The 14722-nt window shown below is 38.2% G+C and overlaps 1 protein-coding gene across 1 annotated transcript; it reads right to left on the reverse strand.

Moving 5' to 3' along the window:
• Nucleotides 1–597: 597 nt before the first annotated feature.
• LOC128530026 (H-2 class II histocompatibility antigen, E-S beta chain-like) lies at nucleotides 598–4122 on the reverse strand. Its single transcript, XM_053503717.1, has 4 exons — nucleotides 4040–4122; nucleotides 2079–2351; nucleotides 1665–1946; nucleotides 598–1554 (listed from the first exon to the last, which is right to left on the reverse strand). The coding sequence occupies exons 1-4, from the start codon at nucleotides 4098–4100 to the stop codon at nucleotides 1430–1432; spliced, it is 741 nt and encodes a 246-aa protein (XP_053359692.1). The 5' UTR covers nucleotides 4101–4122; the 3' UTR covers nucleotides 598–1429.
• Between the last annotated feature and the right edge of the window lie 10600 nt (nucleotides 4123–14722).

Here is a 14722-nt window from a genome sequence, read left to right on the forward strand (position 1 = left end):
TGGGATTTAATATTTCATTTTTATGCCACATATTACTAATAAGGAATTCTCCCTCATAACTGTTGGTATAGTTACAGCAGTGCGTATGATACTAAGGTTATGAAAAGACACTCGATGTCCTGCACTTAAACTGTGGATTGAATTTATGATTGAGAATGTATCATATGAAAAAATGTGAGCTAACATGACTGTAGATCATGGTGAAGTTGATATATGGGAGAATTTCATTTCTTATGTTTAAACTGTGATCCTATCTACCCTGTGTTGCTTTACAGTATAATTTTATTTAACTGTTATTGTTATTTGTTACTGCTTATTTTTTTATTATTATTTGTTATTTATTTATTGTTTTATTTATGTATTTATTATTATTATTATTATTATTATTATTATTATTATTATTTTCCTTTACATTACAGTATATTTTTTATAACTTGTTGGAACTTTAGTACTTTTTGTACTTTTGTATGGTACTGTATGTTATATATGAATAAAACCAATAAAAATATCATTTCCAAAAAAAAGATGTAATAATAATAATAATACACTTTTATAATAATAAAATAATAAAATATAGATTGATTATTATAAATGGACTTTTTATTGTATTTTTTCGAGTATAAAAAGAAGGACATTTACACAGTACCACAACTAAAAATACAGAACTTGACTAAAATTCTTAGCCCCTCCTCTTTATTTCTTTATATTAAATAAAATGATAAAATCATATAAATGACATAAAATCATATAAAATTAAATTATGTGGATAAAATGAAAGAAATAGGAATAGCATTCAGCATCAGCAGTATACTAATCACCAGCCTGATCATCTGTCATCATCTGCACCTGTTTCTCACTGGGACAGGTCTTAAGTTAGATTTTTTTATGCTTGAATAATTCACAGGTCACTGTGTGGCTTAACCAATTAAAAACATTCCTCTGAAACTTAGATACAGGGACTGGACTGAAAATGAAAGGCAAAATCTTGCCAAAAGCGAGAACCAAAAAATCCTAAAATCTTAAAGGAAGCCTGTAGAAATATTCCTCAAGATTATTAAATCTGGGTGTTTGGAAGCAAAATATGAAGAAATGAGAGGGGACGTTACAGTACTGTACATGCATCTGCTGTGTGTTTGTAGTCGTGTTTTCCTTTGACTCAAGTGTATGTGTACAAAATAGCCAAAAAATTACAGGCCTACTTATGTACAATTTCTTATTTACCAAATAACCTTTATTGTACTAATGAATAAACAAAGTGTAGGTGATTATTTGGTCAAGTTTAATTATGACAAAATTGATTAGACAACATGTCAGAAGGTTGTAAGCCCTTATTTGATTTGATTTGAGAAAAAAAAAAGATCACTGAGTGCTGTTACTGCTGTACTGTTTACTGGTTTTTATTTTCACATGTTAAACTCTGATCTTCACCTCAGTAAGGTCCTGAGGATTTCTTCCTGTAGTAGATGAACCCAGCAGCTGAAAGCACGATTCCCAACACCAGCCCTGAAGCCCCGATAGCGATCTTACTCTTATCAGATGCAGGAGGAGAGGGGTCTGTGGAGTAGCCACATTAAACAAATGAAACAAAAAAGTAAGCAAAATCAGTTGTGTCCTGTTTCATAAATATGTTGTCTTTTACTTCTGTTTAATGTGATCAGACTCACCCCACTTATAGCTCATGGGCTTTTTGAAGCTGGCGTGTTCCACCACACAGGAGATCTCCTCTCCAGATTCAGGCATGTACTCCAGATATGAGTGGACCTGATAGTACCAGTCTCCATCAGCCATCTCCTCTGTGGACGTCACACCTCCCTGAACTTCTCTCCCATTTCTTAGCCAGGTCATTTTAATGAACTTTGGGTAAAAGCTGTAAGCACTGCACATCAACATAGCAGGTTGTGAGCCGTCTGACTGCTTCACTGACTTCACTTCAACCTCCGGCTCAACTGCAGAAAGAACCACAGCACCACAGACATAACACAATTTTCTGTGTTAATTCAAATTATTTTATGTTTTAGATCGTGTAACTTGTAATTATAATTGTAATTAGTCATTTATAAAATGAAATAATGTCTTACCTGACTTATCAATTATAGCTGGGTAATAATTCTGTACATTTGGCTTACAGATGACAATTACAACAGCTTGCACCATTTCCAAGATCACTGTGTCATTGTTAAATTTCTCTGCATTATAAATGCCATGGTGAGTGTAGCCCTGAAACTTGCCGACTGTACTGTTAAACCAGATGTACCTAATCTTGTTGAAAATTTCAGTATGTAACATAACCATATCACTTAAATCTCTGGAGCTGTGAATGCACTGCGTTCTTGACTCATAGTAATATCCACCTATGAGAGTAAAATAAATAAACATTATTAAAAAAGACCCATCAGAGTTATTTAGTCTTTACTCTTTATTTACACTTCCCACAATAAACCCAGTTTACTTTACACATTTCATTTTATTATGTTCCTTAGGGGAGGTCTAGAGACTACTGAAGATACGAAACACTGCCTTCAAATCTGGAGATGCGGTGGCCCTGAAGACAGCTAGAGCCAACCTGTCTCGCAGCATCAAACAGGCAAAGAGACAGTACTCCAAGAGAGTTGCCCACCGCTTCAGCGACAGCAGAGACACACGGAGGCTGTGGCACGGGATACAGACCATCACTGATTACAAGCCCCCACAGCGGACATGTGACAGCTCTATCTCTTTACTGAATGGGCTGAATGCGTTCTTTGCCCATTTTTACACTCACAACAGCACCGCAACACAGAAACACCCACTTCAGCCCGACAACTAGGTGATGGCGCTTAACGCACGCAAGGCCCCAGGTCCTGACAACATTAGTGGCCACGTATTGAGAGACTGTGCAGGGGAGCTCACGGATGTCTTTACGGACATTTCTAACATCTCTCTGAGGCAGGCTGTTATCCCCACATGCTTCAAAACCACCACCATAATCCCAGTACCTAAGAAAACATTTCCCTCTTGTTTTAATGACTTCCGCCCAGTTGCACTTACTCCCATTATGATAAAGTGCTTTGAACGGCTAGTCATGCAGCAGATCAAGACTGCCCTCCGCCCCTCCCTGGACCCCTTCCAGTTTGCTTATCAGTCCAATCACTCAACCGATGATGCCATTGCTACGGCCCACCACAGCAGCTGAGAAGATCGTTGGTGTCTCTCTCCCCTCCCTCCTGGACATTTACTACACCCGCCTCACATGAAAAGCTCTCAACATCACCCGTGACCCTACCCACCCGACTCAGAGCTTCTTTAGTCTGCTACCATCAGGGAGGATACTAAGAAGTCTTCAAGCCTGGACAAGTAGACTGAAGGACAGCTTCATCCATCAGGCGATCAGGAAGCTCAACTCCCTTCCAGCTCTGCCTCCCCTGTGCTCTTCGGCCTCTAGCACCGTTATACTCTGACTCCTGCATTTCACACACACACACACACACACACACACACACACACACACACACACACACACACAGACACAGACACTCAGACACACAACAGTCTCAGATACACACTCTCACACTTACACTCAATCTCACACTTGCACCTGTCACTTTATGCTCCATGCACCATTGGTCATTCCACTACCTCTACCCAGGAAAAAAAAAAAATAATAAAATAAATAAATTAATTAAAAATTAAATTGATGCACATACCTTGTTCATACTGTTTTGTAAGCCGTTTTTTATACTTTTATATTGCTTTTTATAATGTCACTTCACTCAACTAAAATAAGCACACTTGCACTATTCTTATTGCACTGTTCCGTTTTTCACCATATCAGCCTTCTGTGTTGTAAATTGTCCCTTTTTGCAGGACAGTAACTCAATTATCTTACTTCTGTTGTTCTCTAAGTTTGTGTTATTTAAGTTTTTTCAGTGTTATTTGTAACGAGGGTTGAGAGAAATGTAATTTCAATTCTCTATATGTACATGCAGCAGAATTGACAATAAAGTTGACTTTGACTAATATTGCAACAATACTCCAAAATTAAAACAATAAATAAACATACCTGTTGTGTCCAGCATAAAAAATAACTGCACCAGGAGACAGATCCACAGCTTTGCCATCATCTCTGATTGTGAAAGACTGAGAGAAGTGCATGTGCTATGTACTCTCTCACTCAGTGTTATTAAACTGACCAATCACATGCTGCAGAGACACTGCATCATCAGTTACTAGCTTACATTTCACATTTAACCAAGGTTCAATACATACTGTTACCATTTCTAGTTAAATGTGGAATGTAAACGTTGCACCAGTACGGGTCTTTAGGATAAAGTATAGTTTCTAACTCATAAACAGGGCAATTTTACATTTAAAAAATAAAAATTTATAAAAGTATTAAGAATTTGTAATACATTGTGTACATTGTATATTTCATTAAGCATTGAAAGTGAATAGGTTTGTATTGCATGTTTTTAATTTTTTTATTGGCATCAGCATAACAGCACAATAGTTAACATGATAAAACAAACAAAAGAATGCCACATTGCTAAAATTTTGAATATTGTATTACTGCTTGATGTCTGTTTTTTTTTTGCGCAAAATGCACTATATTGTCAAAAGTTTTTGCTCGCCTGCCTTCACATGCGTATGAACGTGAGTAACATCCAATTTTTATTTCATAGGGTTAAATATGATGTTGGCCCCACACCTTTTGCAGCTCTAACAGCTTTATCTCTGCTGTGAAGGCTTTCCACAAGGTTTAGGAGGGTGTTTATGAGGATTTGCGCATTTGTGAGGTCAGACACTGATGTTGGACGAGAAGGTGTATGTTACATATTCTAAGGAGTATTTAGAAATTCGGACACTGTTTTTACTTGAAATTTGACTTGACTCACAAGATGGCTGACAAAGATAAAGAGCATTATGCTGAACCATTTATCAAAGTAAAAGAAAGTGTTACTGATCGGGCTACAGAACAAAGGACTGTTCGTAAAGGTGAAAGAGTAAGAACACTAACTAAAAGGAGTAAAGCGTTTCAAGAGAAGAAACTTAAACGCCTCCAACAAAAATATGCAGTTGTGTTTGAAAATTGGGGACATGAAGCAAGGTTGAGCAGAGTGATGTTAAGAGAAGAAGCTTCAGAGAGCGAGTTAAGTGAGCTAATTAATAAAGTAAATGTCACCTGCAAAAATGTTCAAACCATTTATGAACAAATACGCCAAATAGAAACTCCAGATGCAAAGATAAGACGCAAGGTAGATGCATGCATATCACTTTCCACTTTTATTGTCGGAAGAGCGGAAAGGCAGCTAAAGGGAGACATTCTAAAAGGTGATGAAGAGCCATGGCCAGATTTTGGGTCGTGCATAGGGTCAGATAGTACTAAATCAGGATCACATTCACGGATGTCTAAAGGTGGCTCAGCTCAATCGTGTTCACAGTCAATCAAAAGAATAGAAGCAGAAGCAGAGGCAGCCACATCTCAGGAAATATTAGCCATAATGGAAGAACAGGAGAAGGAAGCAGCTGAATTACGAAGACTGGAACGTGAGAGCTTGGAAAGGCAGCAAGCAATAGAAGAGCAGCGGAGAAAGATTGAACGCTTGGATGAAGTTAAAAAATTAAATGCTGCAAAGGCTCGAGTAAAAATTTATGATGAAGCTGAAAGTATTTCTGTAAAGGAGAGCTCATTACACAGCATTAAAGCAGAGAGTGAAATCCAAAAGGTCTCTATCCCACCACACATTCCATTTCAAGCTCTAAATGCAACTCAAGTTCAAGATGCTACAAGCTTTGCATTTGTTCCCCACTGTCCGACAGTCATAAACCAACTTCAACAAAAACCCGGTATACAACCTCAGGCGACTACAAGCCAAACACTTAAAGTATCAAGTTCACCATTTATTCCTTAAGCTACACAAGCTCCTGCTGCTGTAAGTCAACCACAGCAGAATTTGGATCTAGTCGGCATACTAGCAGAAGCAATAAGTGCTAACCGCCTCCCAACTCCAGAACCTACACTGTTCATTGGTGAACCTCTAAAGTTCAAAGACTGGCAGTTATCATTTGAAACCTTGATTGAAAGGAAAAATATTCCAAAGAAGGAAAGACTTTATTATCTCAGGAAATACCTTGGTGGACCCGCAAAAAAAACAGTGGAAGGATTTCTGTTAGTGGGCACGGATGAAGCATACGACACAGCTTGGGAAGTGCTAGAAAACCGTTTTGGAGATCCATTCACCATAGGAAAATGTTTTAGAGACAAGCTTTACAGTTGGCCTAAAATAAGCTCAAAGGATGGAAATGAATTAAGGGAATTTGCTGATTTCCTTGAAGTTGTGAAGCTGCAATGCCCTACATAAGGTCATTAGAGGTTCTGAATGACTATATAGAAACTCAGAAACTCTTGCTTAAACTTCCAGACTGGTTAACGACAAGATGAAACCGTGCAGCCATGAAAATTAGAAGAAATAATAATGGAGAGTATCCATCATTTTACATGTTTGTGGATTTTGTGTCCACTGAAGCTGACTTAGCATGTGAGCCCATAGCTTCAATGCAAGCACTCAAGGGTTGGAAATCTGTAAACCCAAACACTCACGCAGCCAAGTAATTCAAGCAAAAACATTAACAACAAATTCAAGTCACACAAACACTGTAACCTGCCCTTTCTGCAAGAGAAATGGTCACATACTTGATAAATGTTTCAAGTTCAGAGAAAAAACAGTCCAGGATCGCATCAAGTTTGCATAAGCAGAAAAGTTCTGTTTTGGAGGTTTGAAATGGGGACATTATTCAAAGAAGTGTGATAAAAGAAAGATTTTAAAAGAGACATCCTACATGTCTACATGATGACAAGTTTGTACAGCGTAAAAGGGCAATACCTGCAACTAATGACAACTCACAAGACCAGGACGAAAACACTAAAGAAGGAGATGAACCAGTCACTGCAATCTCTAACAGAGTAACTCAAACTTCCTTAAACACATTGACATCCTCAATACTACCTGTCTGGGTTTCATCCAGAAATGACCCTAACAGAGAAGTTTTAGTGTATGCACTCCTTGACTCTCAGAGCGATACATCCTTCATTTTAGATGAGGTAGCCCAAGATCTTGACACAGATAAAAGTAAGGCCAATTTGCAGCTATGAACCATGTCTGCTAAGTCAACTGTTATACCATGTGAGAAGCTGGTAAACCTGCAAGTTAGAGGATATAAGCATAAGAAAAGAATCCCATTGCCACCAATCTATACGAGAGAGCTCATACCTGTTAACAGATCACATATGCCAACGTCTGAAACTGCCTTAAAGTGGCCTCATCTAGAAAGGCTGGCAGATAAGTTACCTCCAATGCTTGAATGCGAAGTTGCTTTACTTATCGGTTATAATTGTCCACAAGCCCTCTTACCACGAAAGGTTATTGCAGGTAAAGAGAACCAACCTTACGCACAGTTAACTGATCTAGGCTGGAGCATAGTTGGTTGCTCATCTCAAGTTCAAAATGACAATGATGTCATCGGCACAAGTCACAGAATCATTGTTTGTGAAGTAACTCCTGTTTCAGAGCCAGCAGTAGAACTCAAAAAAGAAGTAAATTTTGTATGTAGGACTCAAGTAAAAGAAGTCAGTCCAACAGATGTAATAAAGGTTTTAGAATCTGATTTCTCTGAGCATGTCAAAGGTGACCAAAGGCATCAAGCAAAAGAAAGACGGTCATTACGAACTCCCATTACCATTTAAAACAGACAATCCACATCTTCCAAACAACAAGCAATATGTTGAACACAGATTGTCTTCATTGGAACATCGATTTAAAAGGGACGAGAAGTATTATAAGGATTATGTCAAGTTCATGGACGAAATCATAACTCGTGGAGATGCAGAAAGGGTCCCGGAACAAGTTGGCATGGTACATCCCTCATCATGGGGTATACCACTCACACAATTCTAACAAAATATGTGTGGTTTTTGATTGTTTAGCCTGTTTTCAGGGAACGTCTCTTAATGATCACCTTCTAACTGGACCTGATCTTACCAACACACTGGTCGGTGTCTTATGCCGATTCAGAAAAGGTCCCATCGCCATTATGTGTGATGTGGAAAGAATGTTCCACCAATTCCATGTCGTCAAAGAACATCAGGACTATCTAAGATTTCTTTGGTGGGACAACGGCGATTTGAACTCTACGCCTTCTGAGTACAGGATGAGAGTGCATCTTTTTGGAGCAGCTTCATCTCCTGGATGTTGTAATTTTGGACTCAAACATATCACATCGCAAGGCAGAAACAAGTTCAGCAAGGAGACTATCAAGTTTATCCAAAGGGGCTTTTATGTTAATGATGGACTTGTTAGTGTAGCATCAACAGCGGAAGCCATACAATTGGTTAAAGAGTCAAGTGAACTTTGCAAAACAGGCAATCTACATCTGCATAAGTTTGTGTCAAACAATAAAGAAGTGCTTGCAACAATTCCTCAAGACGAACGAGCTCAAGCCAAAGATCAGGACATGGCTCTTGGAGAACTACACATTGAACGTGCACTTGGGGTACAGTGGTGCATAGAAACTGACAAATTTCAGTTCAGAGTCCAAGTTAAAGTTAACCCTTTGACCAGGAAAGGGGTACTATCGACTGTTCCATCAGTTTATGACCCTCTTGGATTTGTCACCCTGTTCATATTGATTGAAAAGCAGATACTCCAAACATTGTGCAAAGACAAAGTTAATTGGGACGATGATCTCCCAGACCACATTCTAACACAATGGGAAGCATGGTTGCGAGACCTATACAAGCTAGCAGATCTGAAAATCCCACGAAATTATTCACCACACAACGGTGTTGTGCAGTATAAGCTACATAGCTTCTCAGACGCACGTTTTGACGGTTATGGTACATGTTCGTACCTTCGAACAATAAGTAAAAATGGACAGATCAGTTGCTCACTTGTTATGGGTAAGGCGAGAGTTACGCCCATCAAGCAAACGACGATCCCAAGGCTCGAATTGTCATCGGCTGTGACCTCAGTTCGCAATGCAGATATAATCAAGAGCGAACTGGAAATAGAAAATCTACATGAATATTATTGGACAGATTCGCAAGTCGTATTAGCATATATAAGAAATGATGCAAAAAGATTTCAAAAAGTTTTCAATTTAAATGGTGGGAGAGGTTGAAGACATAGATCCAGAACTATGTAAAGGACACACACACATTGTGCATTCGGAAGAAGTAAACCCAGTGCTGGAGCGTTTAAAGAAATTTTCCAGTTGGTCGAAAGCTGTAAAGTCTATTGCCAGACTAAGGCGATTCGTCAAAGAGTACAAGGGTGTTCAACAAAGAACAACAAAGGAAACAGATCTTGAGGTGAGAAAGGACACTGAATTATTCATTATCAAGCTAGTGCTAAGGGATGCTGTTACTGAGGAAATAAAGAAAATCAGATTTCAAGGCGGAAATTCTCTGCACAAGCACAATGGACTAAAGCAGTTAAATGCCTTTTTGGACAAGTCAGATGTCCTCAGGGTGGGAGGAAGATTATCCCAATCAGCCTTACATCGTGATGTAAAACACCCCGCAATTCTTCCAAAAAAATCCCATGTGTCAGCCCTACTCGTCAACGCCACCATGAATGGGTATATCACCAAGGAAGAGGAATGACTATAAATGCATTGCGTGCAAATGGTATATGGATTTTAGGATGTGGAAGTGTGGTTTCTTCACACATTTACTACTGTGTTAAGTGTAGAAGATACAGAAAGGCTACCAATGTTCAACAGATGGCAGATTTGCCAGAAGTGAGAACAAAAACAGCTCCTCCTTTTACCTATTGCGGAGTCGACTGTTTCGGCCCATTCATGGTAAAGGAAGGGAGAAAAGAGGTGAAAAGGTATGGATTATTGTTCACATGCTTATGTTCACGAGCCGTGCACATTGAAACTCTCGACGACCTATCATCAGATACTTTTATAAATGCCCTTCGGGTTCTGATAGCCATAAGAGGTCCGGTCCGACAGTTAAGATGTGACCAAGGGACAAATTTTGTGGGTGCCAGAAGAGAGTTTTCAGAGCTAATGAAACATATGGACCAAGAACCGCAAAGAGCTATTGGATGCAAATTTGTAATGAACGTCCCATCAGGCAGTCACATGGGAGGCGTCTGGGAACGTCAAATACGGACAGTGCGAAGCATACTAACAGCTATGCTAGACAAATCTTCAAACTGACTCGACACAACTAGTCTGAGATCCATTTGTTGTACCGCAATTATCGCGAGATTTTGAATATAATCACGTGATGCTGCAAGGCTTGTTCCATGAAAAGCATAAAAGCCATATGGTCTGAGCCATCCACAGCAGTCGTGTTAATTAACAAGTTTACAAGAATGCACAAGCTGTAAAGATACTCGTTTATGACCTCCGAGGTGGCACGCGGCCACGAGGTAATTTTCTTTTTAAAGAACATGTTTATTTCAAGAAATTAAGTGTCTAAAAGCCAATGTTTCTGTGTTTGTAGTTTTCACGGCGTTTAATAAACAAAGCAAAGCGCCTGTTTCGAGGAAGCCGAGCCAGTGTTGTCATTTCGGAGTTACAGTGTGCTCTAATTCATTCCAAAGATGGAAATTTATGGACTCTGCCTTGTGCACTGGTGTGCAGTCATGTTGGAACAGGAAAGGGCCGTCCCTGAACTGTTCCCATAAATTTGGGAGCATGAAATTGTACAGTATGCAGTATTCTTCTTGGTATGCTGAAGCATCAAGAGTTCCTTTCACTGGCTGTAAGAGGCCAAGCCAAATTCCTAAAAAACAACCCCACATCAGTTTCACCATGACTTTGCACCAGTGCATAAAGCAATGTCCATTTAACATAGATGATCTTAACATAGAAGTTCTTGGTGTTAAAGAACTTGACTATCCTGCACAGAGTCCTGACCTCAACCCGATAGAACACCTTTGGGCTGAATTAGAGCCAGGCCTTCTCTGAGAGCCAGGCCTTCTCTGAGAGCCAGGCCTTCTCGTCCAACATCAGTGTCTGACCCCACAAATGCGCTTCTGGAAGAGTGGTCAAAAATTCCCACAAACACACTCCTAAACCTTGTGGAAAACCTTCCCAGAAGAGTTGAAGCTGTTATAGCTGCAAAGGGAAAACCTCATATTAAACCCTATGGATTAAGAATTGCTTTAATTTGAAACTTGATGTTACTTGATGTTACTTAAATTCATATGCATGTAAAGGCAGGTGAGCAAATACTTTTGGCGAATATAGTGTCTTTTGCCCAATATAATGTTGATTTGGTTAATGTCAGGTTAGGGACTTTTATCTTGACATTTGCTTCTGGCGCTGTCCTGAAGCAATTTTGATGTGAGCATGTGCTTTTCGTCAATTTGGGAGAGTCAGGTGTTTTTCAGAGCTTTTTTGCTTTATAGCAAATTATGTTTAAAAATTGTTTGAATTTACTTAATTCACTAATTAATTAATGTAAAAAACATGGTTAGCATCATTCCCCACATTTTCATTAACACAAAGATTAGTGTTGGGTTAACTCTGATGTACATAAAATGTTTATTTGTGCCATTTTGATAAAAAAAAAAAACTCTTTTGTTACAAAAAAAATAATGACTTGCTTAATTCACTATCCTATAAATAGAAAATGGTAATATTATGGAAATTATATTTGGGCCATTATGTCACCTTAACAAAGTACTTTGCTCAAGCTGCTGTCAGGATACCCACGTTCTTTGATTTTGTGTTAGATTCCTCAGGTTCATTTGAATTTATATTTCCAATTACATTATTTTAATATCACAACCCTAAAGTTCACAATAAGAACTGTGTGTAAATGTGTACTCAGGGTGTACTTAGGGTGTATTCATTTTAGTTGTCAGTTATAGACATGCTGAGTTATTGTTAGAGGACAGTCAATCTGTACTGCTATACAAGCTGCACGTTGACCATGCTAAAGTAGATCATTTCTATAGGTTTGTCCTATAGAAGTCCTATATAAGTGAGAACATATAATAAAGTGGTTGCTGAAATTTACAATACTGTATATATGATTGCTTTCACTAAGGCAGAGCAACGGAGAAACAAAAAAGTTAAATATATTAGGAAACAAATGCCATAGAATAAAATAACATAAATAATAAATCAAGGTCTTATAATAATAATAATAATAATAATAATAAATTGATATATGTTGGGTATGTGCATATTAATGCTCCTCTTATTACTCATCCAGAGCTTCAGGAACTGAAATACTAAGCTCATAGAGACCAGCCCATTGTATAGGGTCAGGAAAAATCAGGCAACTCCTTCTCCTTTTTTTAATTTAGGCAAAACATTTGTAGGGTTTCATTGTAGGATTTCGCATTGTTCATCAATAAATGTTGACATTTTAATGTGGACACAATACCCAACGCATTCTTAACCATTAATATGTAGTGTTTAGCTCTGGGTCAGAGGTGTATCGAATCTTTAATGACTCAGGTTAATTTAATTAACTGAATTAAAATTTATAATGTACACTTTATTAACTACCCGTCCAGCGTTTAGCTCAATTCAAGGTCTTAGATTTTCACTTGTTTGTGTCAGATTAATGTTTTCTATGTGGAAGCTTAAGTGCAAATGGCATTTAACCTTTAAACTTGACAGTACACAGTATATGACCCTGAAAGAATAAACAACACTTTCAGGGACTTTTATAAATCTCTTTATTCACCACAGATGAATCCGTCTAAAGAAGAAGTTGACCAGTTTCTTGATAATATAACTCTTCCGAAATTATCAGACAAGCAAGCGATGGCATTGGATTCTCCACTGACATCAGATGAACTCCAGGAAGCCTTGAACAGTATGCCCAATAAAAAGGCTCCATGTCCCGACGGATTCCCAGCAGAATTCTATAAAGAGTTCTGGACAATTCTGGCACCAACATTTTACAGAATGTTGCAGGAAACTAAGGAAAATGGTAGACTCCCGCCAAATATTAATTCTGCTAACATTAGTCTCTTACTAAAACCAGGTAAAGACCCGGTACTGCCTACCAGCTACCGGCCAATATCCCTTATTAATGTTGACATTAAAATAATCTGCAAAGCTCTCTCGAAAAGAATAGAGAAGGTAACCCCTCTCATAATCCATCCAGACCAAACTGGTTTCATAAAAGGAAGGCACTCATCAACAAATACGCGCAGATTACTTAACCTGATAGACTATTCATGTAATAAAAACCTTCAAATTACAATATTGTCTCTAGATGCAGAAAAGGCTTTTGATAGGGTTAATTGGAATTTTTTATTTGCAACTTTACACAAATTTGGTTTTGGAAACTCCTTCATAAACTGGTTAAAAATATTATATAATTCTCCAACAGCATGTGTCAGGACAAATGACCAAACATCCTCCAGCTTCCGTCTTAAGAGGGGCACCAGGCAGGGATGCCCTCTCTCCCCTTCACTGTTTGCAATTTTTATTGAACCACTAGCAGCAGCAATTAGACAGACTATAGCGATTAAAGGCATTAAATGCAAGAATATAGAACATAAAGTCAGTCTTTACGCAGATGATGTGTTACTTTTTCTCCAGCATTCACAAACCACTCTCTCTGAGGTAATTACATTAATAAACGCTTTCTCAAGAATCACCGATTATTCAATAAACTGGTTAAAATCTACTGTTCTTCCGATTAATTGCTCCTTTCAGTCCTCCTCCTCCACTCCACTACAATCTGGAAATATTAAGTATTTAGGTATTAATGTCTCACCTAGGCTGGCAGATTTAACAAAATTAAACCACATCCCACTTTTGAAGACGATAGAAGATGATCTAACCAGATGGAAGTCTCTACCCATATCACTCATGGGAAGGGTAGCTTCAATAAAAATGATGGTTTTGCCAAGAATTAATTACTTATTTGCAATGATCCCAAGCAAACCGTCAACTGACTGGTTTAGATCTCTAGACTCCTCCATCTCTAAATTCCTTTGGAAAGGTAAACCCCCACGTATTAGCTTAAAAACACTACAAAAGACCAAGGACAAGGGAGGACTAGATCTGCCGAACTTTCACCACTATTTCTTAGCCAACAGGCTTCAACACATATCAGGGTGGTTAAAACACACCCTCTTAGATGAGCCTTGGCTAGATGTAGAACAGGCACTATGCAATAATATAGCGATTTTTAGATCTACCATTCATTAGTTCAAACATCAAATGACATGTTTGCTTTAAAAGCATCAGTATCAGCTCCTCTCTGACAGCATGGTGGGAGTTTCTTAAAATGACTGAGTCTTCACTAATCCCATGCAAACGCACTCCCATATGGAACAACCCTGACATAGTACAAAACAATAATATGATAAACTTCATGGACTGGAGTGGTAAAGGTATTAAATACTTGGAACATATATTCGAAGGAACAGATTTTATACCTTTTGAGATATTGGTCAAACAATATGGGATTAACAAGAACAGATTTTTAGAATATCAACAAGTTAAATCTATAGTAAAAAAGAAATTTAATTCCGATCGTATCAAATTACAAATACCACCAAGAGTGGCAGAATTCCTTAATCTCAGGACCCCCAAATTATTGTCTAAAATATACAGGACACTATCCAAAATAGATGAATCAGTATCGATTCCTATTGCAAAATGGGAGGCAGATCTATCAGTCAGCTGGGACCAAAATTTCTGGTTTCAGATATGTTTAAAACCTTTTGAACTGATTAGAAATCCCAGTTTACAA

Source organism: Clarias gariepinus, chromosome 9 (assembly GCF_024256425.1).
Source record: "Clarias gariepinus isolate MV-2021 ecotype Netherlands chromosome 9, CGAR_prim_01v2, whole genome shotgun sequence".
NCBI lineage: Eukaryota > Metazoa > Chordata > Actinopteri > Siluriformes > Clariidae > Clarias > Clarias gariepinus.